General features: G+C 37.7%; 2 protein-coding genes across 5 annotated transcripts in view; one reads left to right on the top strand and one right to left on the bottom strand.

The window, feature by feature from the left end:
- The window catches only part of LOC306868469 (tight junction protein 1-like), a 62,820-nt gene extending 55,442 nt beyond the window's left edge, over positions 1–7,378 (top strand). For 2 of the 4 annotated variants that reach the window (XM_079414650.1, XM_079414652.1), the window contains 6 exons: positions 896–1,117; positions 1,212–1,351; positions 2,016–2,439; positions 2,521–2,738; positions 3,781–3,885; positions 5,577–7,378. In XM_079414650.1, coding sequence (XP_079270776.1) covers positions 896–1,117; positions 1,212–1,351; positions 2,016–2,439; positions 2,521–2,738; positions 3,781–3,885; positions 5,577–5,671 — 1,204 coding nt within the window. In that variant the 3' untranslated portion in view covers positions 5,672–7,378. Of the gene's footprint in view, positions 1–895; positions 1,118–1,211; positions 1,352–2,015; positions 2,440–2,520; positions 2,739–3,780; positions 3,925–5,576 lie in introns of all 4 variants that reach the window. The other 2 variants (XM_079414649.1, XM_079414651.1) reach the window with 2 other exon arrangements.
- On the bottom strand, positions 7,341–15,813 carry LOC306868471 (long-chain fatty acid transport protein 2-like). The gene is made up of 10 exons (XM_079414655.1): positions 15,172–15,813; positions 13,796–14,005; positions 13,448–13,606; positions 13,222–13,346; positions 10,971–11,165; positions 10,800–10,890; positions 10,371–10,569; positions 10,204–10,301; positions 8,475–8,605; positions 7,341–8,375 (listed from the first exon to the last, which is right to left on the bottom strand). Exons 1-10 carry the CDS (start codon positions 15,644–15,646, stop codon positions 8,199–8,201), a joined length of 1,860 nt encoding a protein of 619 aa, XP_079270781.1. The 5' UTR covers positions 15,647–15,813; the 3' UTR covers positions 7,341–8,198.

Below are 15,813 nucleotides of genomic sequence, written 5' to 3' on the forward strand. Positions count from 1 at the left end.
AAATAAAAGTTAACTGAAATAAAATTAAAAACTTATTTCAGCTAAAGACAAAATGTCTCATTTTCATTTAGTTTAACTTGATGTACTAAAATAACTAGAACTGAAATAAAAATGAATGAAAATATTAAAAACAATAAACACATCTAGACATTTAAGAACAAAAACTGACAAACTAAATTACAACTGTCAAAATAAAAACATTTTTATTTTTATTTTTATATATATATAAATATAAATAATAAATAAATTTAAAAAATTAACAAAAACTATAAAAGTATCTCAATGAGAGTAAATCAACACTTTGTTGAAAACAGTTCTGCTGTGTAAACTCGTACATTTTTGACAATTCTTTGATGGATAGAAGGTTGAAAAGAACAGCATCTATTTAAAAACAGAAATATTTTGTCTCATTATTAATGTCTATACTTGTCACTTTTAAATAAAACTATTAATTTCTTTTAAACAAGTCTTACCATCCCCACACTTTTGAGCAGTAGTAGTATATATGTTCACCTACAATCGTCAACCGAGCCTTTATTTATAATAAAAGGATCTGAATTGACTGGTCATGGAAATTCAGCCACAGAGCGTGTGAACCGTGGAGTAAACCAGAAATAAGATCAACTATTTGAATGGATCGTCTTAAGTTACCACATTCTCATGTACTGGAAGTGCAAAATAACTGTTTATTTTATCGGTTACGAGATTTAGTTTCAAATGCACTATTTTTAAGTAGTAGTGGCAAGCAAACAGTATGTGTTGTTAGTAGAGAATGCTAATATAATCCTGTAGTGCCCTCTGCTGGTTGATCTTTCATTCTGGAAAATACCATTAGATGTTACATAAACATTTAAGGTCTTTCCTTTTGATGTTTTTTTTTTTTTCCTGCTCCTAGAGCCCCAGAGCCCCAGAAACCTCAGCCGCGTGTAGGGGACAACGTGGTCCGCTCCAACCACTATGACCCAGATGAAGATGACGAGTATTACAGGAAGCAGCTGTCGTATTTTGACCGCCGCAGCTTTGACAACAAGGCCATGAATCAGCCCAACACTGGAATCAATCGCTTCCACGAACCGCCCAAACCTCCTCAGCCCCAGATTGCATATCCTTTCGCCAGGTACAATCAAACCCGCTAGACAGACAGTACTTACTGTTGTATGTCGATGGCACTCTTGTATATATTGTACACTTTCACACACTTTCTGTTTCAGGACGGAGTCTGTGGAGAAGGTGAGTCCTGTGGACAAGAGGTATGAGCCCTTGCTGCCCGTCAACCCGTCACCTGCTCCATACAGCCAACCCACGCCTGCTGCTCCACCCACATCCCTGCCCAAACTCGGCAACATCGAGGGTAAGAATGAGTCTTGAGTGGTCAGCTATGGTTTGGCATTGTGGACTTTCAGAATTTTTTTTTTTTTTTTTTTACTACACTCTTACTAGTTTAATTTGTCTGCTAATAATGTCCAACAGTGTTTAAACAAACATCACAGGAGATGTCTGTCTTTTTCATTTCATCTCAAATGATGTATTTTGTTTGCTATCTTTCTGTTTTGGAAATTGCATTTTAAACATTTTTGGAATACAAAACCTGACTTGATGCCTGATTTCATAGCGAACATTTTATTTATCCTAAATACACACAAATAATACTTTCACACTTTTCACAAAATTGCAAAATGACTGAAAATGTAGCACTGTAAAATACTATTCTCTGTTTGTGAAAACGAGTACACAAGCTTAAAAAGCACTGACAATTAATTACTGGAAAATTCATTATTTTTTACACTATAAATAAATTAAATTAAACATTTAAAAATATATATATGTGTGTATATATATATATATATATATATATATATCCTAAGTTGAAGAACCACCCTGCATAGTGCATGGCCATATTGTCAATGTTCTTATATTGCCAAACTTTCAGAAATCAATGCTAATACCAAAAAGATTGCATGATTTTTTTTTATACCACAAAAAAAAAACTGGATGCGTTCTCTCTGATCTCCCAGTGAACTCGCTGCCAGATCCTCACAGCTCTCCCAAAGCCAAACCAGACCTGTCGGCTCTCAGAGCACCCACCCGGGACGACCCAATCCAGACCAGCTACCTGCCCCCCAAGTCTTCTATCAACGGCACGGACGCCCCTCCCAAAACGCTAGGCGTCCCTACCAGCTACAACCGCTACGTCCCCAAGCCTTACACCAGCTCCGCCCGACCCTTCGAGCGCAAGTTCGAGAGCCCCAAATTCAACCACAACCTGCTTCCCAACGACACACAGTCCAAACCCAGTGTGAACAACAACCTGAAGCCTCAAATCTCGCCCCAGCCACTGGACACCGACAGCGGGGTCGACACTTTCACACGCACCATGGACAACAGGCCCAAGTATCAGCACAACAACATCAACGCCCTTCCCAAGGCCGTTCCCGTCAGGTGAGATGATGAAAGAACATCAGCCAGAGCTTGATTTATTCCTTCTGTTTACTAAACAACTCGCTGCTGTCTGTTTTCTAGCCCTAGTGCACTGGATGACGATGAGGAAGATGAAGGTCACACGGTGGTCGCCACGGCGCGGGGCATCTTTAATTGTAACGGTGGGGTGTTGAGCTCCATAGAGACAGGAGTCAGTATCATCATCCCACAAGGAGCCATTCCAGACAGCGTGGAGCAGGAGATCTACTTCAAAGTGTGCCGGGACAACAGCATTCTGCCTCCTCTGGACAAAGAGAAAGGTCTGAATCCGGTCTACTTTTGTTTGTTTTATTTTCATTTTTGTTTCAGTATATTTTCTGTTTGTTTGTTTTTCCTTTTTAGACTTTGTTAGCTTTGAAGTTCATTTACACTTCACATATGTAAGCAAAACATGTTTGAGTTAAAAGTTGAAAGACTAAATAAAAAAACAAAGATAAATATCGTCTGGTAACAATACGTTTCGTTTAACAGCTTCAAGTTCAGTGCACAGCAGAAACAAATGCACAAAAGCTGAATTTTTGTCATGCTCTAGTGTGAAAAAACGAGTTTTTATGCATGAATTAATTGTTCGGCTATTGTTAATAAATTCGGCTAAATTTATAAACAAATTATAAAATTTTATAAACAAAAAGTATAAAATATTAGCAAACAAATGTTTTGCTACACTGAACCTGATTTCTTAATTTTATGTTTTATAAAAATTTTGTTTATGTTTGGGGTCAGTGTGTTTATTTTTTTAATTAGTACTTTTATTCACCAAGGATGCATTAAATTGATGAAAAGAGACAGTAAAGCAATTTGTTACCAAAATCTTTTTTCTTTTTTTTTAATAAATGCTGTTCTATTTATTGATCTTAATTTATTGTTCTTTTATTATTTATGCTAAACTTATTATTTATGAAATAATCCTGAAAATATGTTTCCACAAAAATATTAACACAAAAATTTTAACATTGATTTTAATAATAAATCTTTCTTGAGAATCAAATCAGCATATCAGAAGGATTTCTGAAGGATCATGTGACACTGAAGACTGGAGTAATGATGCTGAAAATTCAGCTTTGATCGTAGAAATAAATTACATTTGAAAATAAATTCACATATAAAAGTTATTTTAAATTCTAATAGTATTCCATAATATTACAGTTTTTACTGTATTTGTAATCAAATAAATGCAGTCTTATTGAGCTTAAGACTCCTCTTTATAGTGTTTTTGACCCCAAACTTTTGAATGGTGGTGTAGTTGTTGAATTAATGACACTGTTGCTCCAGAAGCTTATTGTAGCCTGTCTGCTCTTCCAGGTGAAACTCTGCTCAGTCCTCTGGTGATGTGCGGCCCTCACGGTCTGAAGTTCCTGAAGCCCGTGGAACTGCGTCTACCACACTGTGCGTCTATGACCCCTGATGGTTGGTCTTTTGCTCTAAAATCCTCCGACTCCTCGTCGGGTATGCTGTCCTTTCTCTCTGTCCTATGATGGGTCTTTTGGGATCGGGATTGAAGCTGTTTGGAAACAGCTGTTCATCTTGTGGTTTCCTTTCATTTTCTGGGTTCTCTGAATTAACATTTCATGCTCAGTTATCCTGATCACATGACGCTTTCACTGTGTGATCTGTGCGCTTGCTTTGCTTCATCGATTTATCACCAGTCTTAATCGCAAATGTACTTAATGTCTCTTATTCATTCCCAACTAACCCATGTGATATTGTTAAACGTGACTGGAACTGACACACATCATTGGGCTCAGTGTGGCCACGTTTGAGGAAGACAACCAGGAGCGAGTCCATCTAAATTAGCATTCACTTTGTGTATAAATACAGGAGTCACTCCTGATCTTGTGATGGTTAACACGATGGTAATATGATTGTTGATAAGAAATATGGATGCCAACAAATTAACCCATTTGGCATTTGCTGTTTTTAACGAGTTTTTTCTGGGTTTGGTTGTGACACCCATTTATAACCAAACTCAGTGTGAACAGAACTGGATTAAGTATTCAAAAGAGGAGTGACTGTTAAATTCAGCTGCAGTGTGAAAATGGCATGTGTAAATGGAGTAATTGGGTTACTCTGGGAAAATTTTGGAAATTACAACCACATTTAATTTCATGCAGGACTGAATCTGCTAAATTATTGTGTACGAAAACAGGAGTCACTCCTAATTTCGGCATGGTGGTAATGTGGTGAAGAAGACAAGAAAGGTGGATGACACTAAATTTTGGTTTTACATTTGTAACCTTTTTTTTTTTCCCCCAAGAGTGAATTTGGTTTTCACACCCATAACCAAATTCTGTGTGTGAACAGAACTGGATTAAGTGCTCTAAAGGGGAGTGACTGAATTTAGCTGCAGTGTGAATAGGGCCTGTCCAAACAAAGTCATTCGGTTCAGGGAATCAAAACCATATTTATTTTATTTGCAAAACTGAATCCCTTAAATTAGGAGTCACTCCTGATCTCAAGATGGTTGGCATGGTGATAATGTGGCATCTTAACCTGATTGCTATTTTTGATGAAACTCTTTCCAGGAGCAAATTCATTTGTCACTACCCTAATTAATCGAACAGTGTGTATACAGAACAGTATTGAGCAGCCAAAAATGAGTGACACCTGAATTTAGCTGCAGTGTGAACAAGGGCTGCACGATTAATCTTTAATTATTATACTTGGGAAACAATTTACAATAAGGTCCCATTAGTTAATGCATTAACAATAATGCTTTGCTGCAGTATTTATTCATTTTGTTTGTCAAGTTAGTTTATAAAAATATAACCGTTCATTCATGTTAGATAAGGTCAATTAAATAATATTAACAGATTTGATTTAAAATTGATTGAAATTATGATTTATAAATATTGAAGTATTTTTATTAGCTCATGTTAACATATAATATGTAATACAATTTTGGGCTAACTTGTGCAGCCTTACAAACAAGCACAGCAAACCTGATGCTTTTTTCTTTTTAATCATAATTTATCAGAAATATCCCAGAATTTTTTTTACAAATCGTGCAGCCCTGGTGTGAATAGAAAAATCTGGATTTTTAGATTATGATGTTTAATAGCATATTCCTCATGACGTTCGTTCTCTTGAAATGTCCACAGGTGACCCCAAATGCTGGCAAAACAAGTGTCTACCAGGAGACCCCAATTACCTGGTGGGTGCCAACTGTGTGTCCGTGCTGATCGACCACTTCTGAAGAGAGCAACAGCTGGTCTGTTACTGAGCGCATGGACCCTTCTCCAGTTCTTCTACTCAGGAGGAGGGATTTGCACCACTTTATGAAGTATTAATTCTTCCCTCTTTTCTTTGATGGGCTGAAGCATCGTTCCCAAAAAATCTCTTCCGAGAGCAGCACTGATGGCACAGTGCTACGGAGCGCTCCTTTTCCTATTCCCTTTGGTTTCCTCTTTTTTTTTTTTTTTTTTTTCCGAGTTTGGTTTTGCCTTTTTCTTTACCTTTTGGTGCTTGAAGACTTGCAAAAAATTACTGAATTAATAAATTACTGAAATCGAACTGCTAATGGAATGCATGACCTGTGCCACAGACAGTGGGAAAACGTTATCCCGTTTTTGACATTTGTAGCGTCTTTTTCTCCAAATAGTCTTGAACGGAACCGGAACAAAAATTGATGGAAAAATTAAGTAGTTTTACATAAAACAAGTGAATCCTATCAATGTGCTCCCTAACAGAAAAGTATGTAGAGCTTTTTTGTTCGCAAGGTCATGTGTTTTTCGTGGAACGGATCTGGAAAGCATGTCGGTTTGTAGAGAATGAAGAACAATTGAACTTTTTAAAGTGAAGAACTGCTCATTGAAGGAATGTGACTGTTGCACTCATCTGCTCATGGACTTCCCTCTCTGGCTAAAAATGAAAAAACAACAAAAAAATGGGCTCTTTTTCCTCTCTCTCTTGTTTTGAAGCGCTCTTTTCTAGCGATGTTTTACTGTAGATAAACATTGACTGTGGTTTTCCGAAACTCCTGCTGTCTAGAGATCTATGCATGTGCTATGACTCAGGTCCAAACGCCTGCTACTAAGTTGAGTACACAAACCTACCCATCATACACTGCAAGCAGTGATGCCTTATCTGCATTTTTGGTTGTTTTGTTACTTTGACCCGAAAGACTAGCAAACGTCGACTTTCTGTTACAGAGAGAAGGACACGAAACTCTCCCACCGTAATGAAGCGGGATATTTAGCACACAAATAATGAAGACTGATCAACAGGTCTGCTTTTTCACTGCTATGCATATGAAGTCAAAGAATATACAAGAACACTAGGATATGTTTCAATTACAGCTGTATATATTGTGCTAGCATATGGCCTTGGTTCGCTGTAAATGACCTTTTGTACATCTTTGTTATTTTGTATAAAAACGTAACATGGAAAAAATTTCTTAACGAAAAAAAGGAAAACTATAACATTGGTTATGTTTGTATTCCGGTTATACTTCTGAGCCTTGGAATTTACCTTAGCAGTACAGAGAAAACTGAAATGAATTTAAAAATAAATAAAAGCAACGAAAAAGGACGTTATCTTTTATACCAACAGCATATATACAAAACACTACGTAATGGCATTTTTAACAGTTACAGAAACATTTTTATTATTTACAAACTAGAAAAGTGCTCGGTTTAAATCATTTAAGGACTCTGTACTTCAGAAGGGTCCGCGTTGGTGGTTGGACCCCGACTTTATTTGTGATACTGTATTGTGTGCCCTGAAATGTATTTTTGTACTAATAGACCGTTTATTAAGGCACATCAGTACCACTTTGTTTTGATATGACGACGCAGCTTCATCCCGGGTTTAGTTTCTTTACTTTGTGTGGCGACATTCGTTTCATTTTCTTTGCAGCACATTTCTAAGTATACAACTGTATTAATAAATTCATTTTTAAAGTAAAATTTTTTTTTTGTTTTTACTGCTTCACTTAAGTGGTGTTGGATCATCTTGACGATTGTGAAATGGAAACCGTGTCAATGACCCCGGTATTGGGTACAGAATGAATGGTTCATTTGGGTTTGTAGAAATGTTTATTTTTGAGCTCAGAGGTTGATGGGAAGGGGAGGTCATGAATTTTGCCCTTTCACCTACTTAAAACATACTGCAGCTGATTAGAGTCGAACTCTTGACCAGCAGCGACCGGCTTTCTTAAAAGCTGTTGTGTCAGCACGATGAACTTTCAACCTATAAAGCAGTGACTCTCAACTGGCTTGTGGCAAGTGGCGAATCAGAACCACAATTATTGTACTAAAGGAGGGGAAAAAAAGCCAATCAAATGTCAATTTTAAATTTAATTTTCATTTGAGCGACAAATTTGCGCCAAAATTCCATTAATTTATCAAAATACACTGTGTGGCAAGCCTTTTGTGCCTATTTTGCTACATTATTAACCGTTTATTATTTGTATTTCACATTTATCTCTTCTCAACTGGCTCATGGTTAGTATCACTGCTTTGAGAGTTAAAGTTGTAGTATATAAACTATTATATAAAGTAAATTTAATGTACCACAATCTTCTATTTAACTGCAAGTTGAGATGATTATAAATGAACATTATTAAAAGGCACACGTTTATGCATTTCATAAAGTACTAATGTAAAACTGTTGGTCTGTAAAGGTTAAAATCATTCACTGGAATCACTTGTTTTCCCTGAGATTAGTAGGCAGCACTGGTTAGTAGATTTCGAAGTTGCACCATTAGCTTATTCTATGGATTTTTACAGTTTAATTTCTTGCGACATGATCGACTTGTGAATTTCCTGAGAGAGCGGAATGTATTTCTTTTGCGTCAGGTCCAGGAAGTAGAGAGGATCTCGTATTAAGGTCGGGTCAAAGCCCTCCTCCACCAGCTTCACTTTCTTCATCTTGAAAGTTCCTGTGACTTCCAAGGAATTCTGAAAAACATTTTTTGTTGACGAGTATCAGAGAGACCGAAGAGCACAGCGTCAGGACTCTTAAGGGGATATGCTGTAGATAGAGGTAAGGCATCAAACCTGAATTCGGATGAAACGAGGTCTGGCGTATACTGGAAGATAGTTTGCCAAAACAGTGCAAGTGTTGACGCAGTCAAACTCTCTGCCCTCTTTCAGTTTTACAGCTGCCATTCCAATCCTTCCTTCATGACCTGAAGATAAGAGCATGAAAACCCAATTAAAAATGTGGAGAAGAATTGTACATTTTTTCTGCTTTCTTAAAGGAACACACCACTTTTTTTTTTGAAAATAGGCTCATTTTCCAACTCCCCAAGAGCTAAACAGTTGAGTTTTACCGTTTTTGAATCCATTCAGTCGATCTCCGGGTCTGGCGGTAGCACTTTTAGCGTAGATCATTGAATCTGATTAGGCCATTAGCATCACGCTCAAAAATGACCAAAGTGTTTCAATATTTTTCCTGTTTAAAACTTGAAAAGTTGTGATTTTCTAGGCCGATATGGCTAGGAACTATACTCTCATTCCAGAGTAATAATCAAGGAACTTTGCTGCTGTACCATGGGTGCAGCAGGCGCAATGATATTACACAGCGCCTGAAAGTAGTCCCCAGCTAGGTAACTAGTTATGATATAGCTGGGGACTACTTTCAGGCGCTGCGTAATATCATTGAGCCTGCTGCACCCATCAGCTGAATGGATTCGAAAACAGTAAAACTCAACTGTTTAACTCTTTGGAAGTTGGAAAATGAGCCTATTTTCCAAAAAAGTGGAGTGTTCCTTTAAAGGGTCAGATCACCCAAAAATTTAAATTCAAAAATTAAAAAAAATTTAAATAATGAATATAACAAATACATTAAATTATAAATTAAAATGCCCCATCAGGACAAGACCACGGGAATCAGATAAGCCCTTTACACGATCTGACATGGCTGCGGTTGGAATTGAATTGCGGGTTTCGTCTGGCCAGAGGAGAACTGACCCCCCGACTGAGACTGGTTTCTCCCAAGGTTATTTTCTCCATTCTGTCACAGAGGGAGTTTTGGTTCCTTCCCTCTGGCGCCTCATGCTTGCTCAGTTGGGGACACTTAATTTCTAGTGATTATCGTCAGTTTGACTTCACAGATACTATTTAACTAAACTGAGCTAGACAATGACATCACTGAATTCAATAATGAAATGCCTTTAACTGAAAATTGAGTGTTTAATCTTATTATTATACATTACTGACACTCTATCCTCCAATTTGATACTGTTAAGTGCTTTGACACAATCTGTATTGTTAAAAGAGTTATATAAATAAAGGTGACTTGACAAGCCCTACACGCTGAATGATTTTTGGTTAAAGTAATTTAGTAAATAATGATATGTGGCTCACTTGTCAAGATTCAGTGTCAATCTGTGAGTCATATTCCAATGGCTAAAAAGATTCAAATTAGTGTCAAAAGTACCAACGTTGGTACTGAAATTTTAAAAATGTGACTCTACCAGCATTTTGAGCGCTGTTGAGCGGATTCTTAAATGCCTCTGATTGGCCATTGTTTTCATGTGCTCAACAGATATGTCTGTGATTGGCCCAAGGAAATCAAGAACATGAATGCAATTTAAATCGCTTTCGCTAAGCATCTGCCAAATTCATAAATGTAATGACACCTTGCTGAAGAAAAAAAAAGGCCCATGAAATGAACAACCCATGAATAAAACTACATTGATCACTGTAAACCTTCAAGAACCATCAACGGAATCATTAAATCCATTCAATTCCCAACCCTTTACATTTCAAATATAACATCTACCTTCAACTTTGACTCCATACACATTGGCCTCCTCGATACAGTCCACCATCGTGAGAATATCTGATACCTCAGTTGTAGCCACATTCTCTCCTTTCCACCTGCAAAAACAAACGTCAATGCGATGCTTGAATCTCTTAAGTGCACAAATGATGCTTCAGCTTTGCTACCTGAACGTGTCTCCAACTCGATCATGAAAGTAGACAAACTTGTCGTTGTCGATCCTCAGCAGATCTCCACTGTTGAAATACAGGTCTCCTTTCACAAACACATCACTGAGTCTCTTCTTCTCGGTCTGCTGCTTGTTCCCAGCATAACCGATAAAAGGGGTGTGTTTTGTGATTTTCCCGACTAGAAGGCCAACCTCATCTACAAAACATTTCATATCAACGATTGTATTGGCTAAAGCTGCACATGTAAGATGTTTAGGGTTAAACATTAACTATTTCGAACAATGTTCTGATCAAAAGGTCAATGGGAGTTGAGTCTTAAAACCTCAAATACTAGCCTAAACAAACACCTCATACTATCTTTACAGACGCCACATAACAATAAAATGAATTACACCATAAAATCCACAAAGCTAGCACCTGATTTACCTTTTCCAACTGGGATACACAGACCCTCAGCGTTCCTCACAGGCTCTTCTTTCTCAATGTCAAACTTAATGATGGAAAAGGGGAAAAACACCTGTGGAGTACAAAGGCAATCAAGCTGACTTTGCACACAGATGCTTTTCTCAATGCTAAGAAATGTGTATCGTCACTAACCTTGCTGAGAATATTGATACGACCAACCACTCCGACTTTATCGGTGTAATTGATGAAGCCGACATTTCCCTCGGTGGCGGCATAGAGCTCTCGGACATGAATGCGTCCGAAACGGTTCAGGAACTCTTTCCAGACATCTGCTCGTACACCATTTCCAATGGCAATTCTCACTTTGTGGTCTCGGTCATCGTCTTTCTGCAACATGAAGTGGAAAGAACATCCTAGTTTGTGTTTTTGCCTTTGCACTGTCACAAAGAATTTCCAGACAAATTTGAGAGACAGTAACCTAGTGAGCTGCCTTATAAGGGAACGTGCTAAATAGTGCTCCTCCACACTGGAAGTCAAAGTCCCTTTCAAGGAAAGTCTGTTCACTCATATTTGCAACGCCTCCAAGCAGCTATTTTTGGCATCCAAATGAATGGGGGAATCCTGAAATCTCAAAAACTGCTTGCTGAACTCACAATTAAAGTACATATTTCAAATCAGCAACAAAATCTAAAATGAACTTGCCCCATGAATGTTGTTCTTTATGCTCAAATAGCTTTTAAAAAGCTTATTTTTCAGGCTAGACCAGTTTCCTGCATGTGCAGTCCTAAGCGCAAGTCTCAGGTTACAATGGGAACCGGAGTTTCTAACAACCACTGCAATGACAATCAGCGATTGGCTCTTTCATTTAAAAGGCGGGGCATAATCTGTCATATTGTGCTTTGCAGTTTCTCCCATTCATAAGTAATAGGAGTAAACCGTCTTTGTATATTTATAGTCTTTGGTTTCGTGTTAGCTACCCGGTCCAGTCACTTTCACCATTGTTCGGCAAAATTTCGCTGGTGAAATCCAGTCAGTTTGATAGGAATTCACAAGAGCTGCAGTTTAGTCAATTTGACTGTTTTTAATCAATATATTTCAGCATTGAATTAAATATATTTACAGCCATAATTTTCCTTTATATTCTAACAAGCCTAAAAACACAGTTTACACAAATACTGAATGAAAGTGTCAACTTTAAATGTTATGTTTTCTCGAACCACAATCTGGGAGGATTTTTGGTTGCAATATGTGACCCTGGTCCACAAAACCAGTCGCTGAGATATATTTGTAGCAATAGCCAAAAATAAATTGTATGGGTCAAAATTATCCATTTTTCTTTTATGCCAAAAATCATTAGGATATTAAATAAAGATCATGTTCCATGAAGATATTTTGTAAATTTCCTACCGTAAATATATCAAAACATATTTTTGATCAGTAATATGCATTGCTAAGAACTTCATTTAGACAACTTTAAAGGCGATTTTCTCAATATTTTGACTTTTTTGCACCCTCAGGTTCCAGATTTTCAAATAGATATATCTCAGCCAAATATTGTCAGATCCTAACAAACCATACATCAATGGAAAGCTTATTTATTCAGATTTCAGGTGATGTATAAATCTCAATTTCGAAAAATTGACACTTAAGACTAGTTTTGTGGTCGAGGGGCACATATATTCTGGGATACAAATGTGCATTCACATTTACCATTATTGAGCAAATTTTCTTAACTGAAATCCAGTCATTTAAAGTGCTCCTGTTATGGATTTTTGAAAATGACCTTTCATGCAGTGTGTAACAGCTCTAAGTGAATGAAAACATCCTGCAAAGTTTTAAATCTTTACACCGTGTGTAAAGTTATTGTCTCTCAAAAGAAAGAGTCGACTCTGAATCATTAAAATGAGTCGTTTTTCAAATTAATCCCAAGCGGTTTCATGATGACCTCAACATGAAACATTAGCATATTGCCCGCCCACTTGTTGCACACACAGACCTGGGAAAACTTGGGAGTCGTTAAGCAAATAAGGTAAAAATAAATGCATGCATGTCAACCTGTTGTTGGGGACTCCCAAAACCAAAATATGTACCGTTCATAACCCATAATAGGGGCATTTTAAATAGGAATCCATGCGATCGAAAATTTCACACCAGGGCGAAATATTTCTTCATGCAGAATTTGCAATGGGTTACAGTTGGTCACACGGATTCTGCTTGGTTTGAAAGAGACTTCTGTGTGAGCTGTGCTTCACACATCACTCCACTATTGACAATGGACAAAATACAGCTGAAATTTTGGTAATATGGCTGCAATAATTTTGCTGCCTACCTTTTGGAAAAGTCTTCATAAGTCTAGGCAGCTCATGCTAATGACATTTTAAGCCCCTAAAAACAAATTATAAAGACAAATATCTCCACACTTATAAAACACATGTGCTTTTACCTTTGGCGTATTGCAGAGGTAGCGCAGTGTTTCACCGATGTACTGCATCACAGTTATGTTGTACTTTCTGCAGTCGTCCCAGAACTGAGAGGCAGAAAACTTCCTCCGCAGAACCACAGTGTTACCTGGAGAAAATATGTAAGATGTAAGACGCACTATATATAAAACAACAAAGCTAATTAAATCATCTAAATATAAAATCAGCGTATAATATAATCCATCAAACCTCTTTCAATGGATCCGACCAGTCCGATGAGGAATCCAGCGCTGTGATACAGAGGCAGATTGATGTAGAATATGTCTTCAGACGTCACTCCACAGACACCCTGGATGAACGATGAAGCCCAGACCCTCTCATGGGTCACATATGCTGCTTTAGGAAGACCTCCATGGACCGAAATACCAATGTTATTTAGGGATCCATATTATAAATACAGTACTTAAGGAGTCATATATCAATGACTATATATTTAGCATTTTTTTTATCAGCAGTGTTGGCCTACTTTGATATGCTATTGAATGGAATATAACAATAAATATTACATAATCCTCTACATGAGGGCTTGTCAGATACCTGTAGTGCCAGAAGTGTAGATATACAGTGCTGTAGTCCTGATCTGGATGTTGGACCTGAGAGACGGGGACAGAGGCTTATCTGAAGCTTCGGCGATGGCTTGACCGATACACTGAATGCCGTCTGTAGTGCACTCATCCGACAGGAGGTATACAGTTATCCCCTTCTCCTTCAGAGCCGGCAATATCTCCTCAACAGCATCACAAAGCTCTGCAAGAGAAACTCTACAGTTACTTACATGCATTACAATATTTCAGAGGGTTAAAATGTTGCAAACTTTTTCAGTATGATTTAAAACAAATCTCATTTAAACATTAACGAAAGCAGTTTCTGATAACGTGTAAAAGTCTTCCAGATATCGGTTCCCAAAGAATCAGGCTGGTTTTTACATGCGCAGCATGTGCTTGAGTTCTCTAGGCCAGTGCTTCACAAACTTTTGTCTTATGTTCCCCTTAAACCCATAAGTGGGGCTTAAGCACAGCTTCATTAATGTGCTCTTTTTTCATATTATCCACCAGATAATATTTTCAACTCGAAAGTAAGCTATTTCCTAAAACATGCTGGATTTATAGGTAAATATGTAGAAAAATAATAAAGTGCAGTAAATGGTAAACCATTTGGGTTGCAAACCTCTTTTTGTAGGAATGTAACAGCATTATCAATATCGTTTCGATATCATCGTGGTCACATGACGATATGAAAGGTCTTCCGGGCAAAAAGTGTAGTTTTTAAAATATTTAAACTTCTTATTCTAACATAAGAGGTCTTTAAAAGTTGTGTTTTGGGCCATTATATTTGCAATAACAGGACATAATCCACTTTTGATAGTTCTAATCTTTTTAAAAGCCATCATTTCTGTTTCATATGTTTAAGAAAGCAAAGTAGGGGACAGAAAATTTCACTTCTGCCTTCTGATTGGTATACAATGGCGTGAAAATCACTGCGCGCAGGAACTATCTTATAGCAAAAACACGCCAGTTAATCAATTTAATAAATAAAATGCTTTATTATAACATTTTTATATTTTAAGCCTTATTTGTATAACATTTTAAGAAATAATATGAAACCCTGCTAGATGTAACAAATATAGTCCATAATATAGTCCATAAGCCTTTTTAAATTGTATTGCATTGCATTTAAATTTAATTGCATTATAACACATCATCTGCTTTATTGCGTAAGTAACTATTTTTTGACAGTTCTAATCTTTTCATAATTCAAGTCATAATTTATGTTTAAGAAATCCAATATTTTTCAAAAGTATGCATGCATTTAGAAAATGGTTGGGAATGAGAGCAAAGGCCTCACAACATGGCATTCCGCCGCTATAGTAGTCCATGTATAGCATCTCTAGAGACAGCGCGTATGAACCTCACCAGCAGCTGCTATGAGCACGTTCGCCCCGCAGCAGGAGAAGCAGTGAAGGAGTGATTTGGATCTGATATTGAAGTTCAAGAGTGCTGCGGGACAGCCGAGCTTAGCCAGGCCGAGCCAGGTCCACACGAAACGGGGCTCGTTCCCCAGGAAAAGCGCGACCGTGTCCCCTTCTTTGAGCCCAGCCTCCGAGCGCAGCGCATTGGCTACTTTGTTACTCTCCTTATCCACCTCCTCATAAGAGTAAGTCTTCCCCTCGAAATGAATAAACACCTTTCGAGGGTGTTTCTTCACCGCCTTCAAAAAGCAGTCCACAATACTGTAGAACGGAGTTTTCCTTTTGTATACATTTAATCGGATCCCGCATCCAAGAGCCCTGTACATATACACGCAGTCCTGGAGAAGCCATGGGAAGAAAGTTTTCAGCAGCGCGGGGAGAAGAGCCAAGCCTGCGAGGAGAGTGATCCACACATACATGTTTACCAGAGCGTGGACAGCACTAGGGGGTTTGAGATTAACTATATGCCATAGCCTGACACCACTTCCACAATCTTAAAATGCATGGGCCACATTCTCGAAATGCAAGTTCAGCCCTTTTGGGGCTCCAGAGAGAGATTATATCATTCTGATCCACCCCCGACTAG

This window comes from Barbus barbus (assembly GCF_936440315.1).
Source record: "Barbus barbus genome assembly, chromosome: 50".
In the NCBI taxonomy this organism is placed as follows: domain Eukaryota; kingdom Metazoa; phylum Chordata; class Actinopteri; order Cypriniformes; family Cyprinidae; genus Barbus; species Barbus barbus.

Excerpts from the sequence above, each read along its gene's own strand:
- LOC306868471 (XM_079414655.1), bottom strand. The coding sequence starts at position 15,646 with ATGTATGTGTGGATCACTCTCCTCGCAGGCTTGGCTCTTCTCCCCGCG. Across the intron at positions 10,302-10,370 it reads CGAGTTGGAGACACGTTCAG|GTGGAAAGGAGAGAATGTGG; the intron begins GTAGCAAAGCTG and ends TTGTTTTTGCAG. Across the intron at positions 8,606-10,203 it reads GTATGGAGTCAAAGTTGAAG|GTCATGAAGGAAGGATTGGA; the intron begins GTAGATGTTATA and ends TCTTATCTTCAG.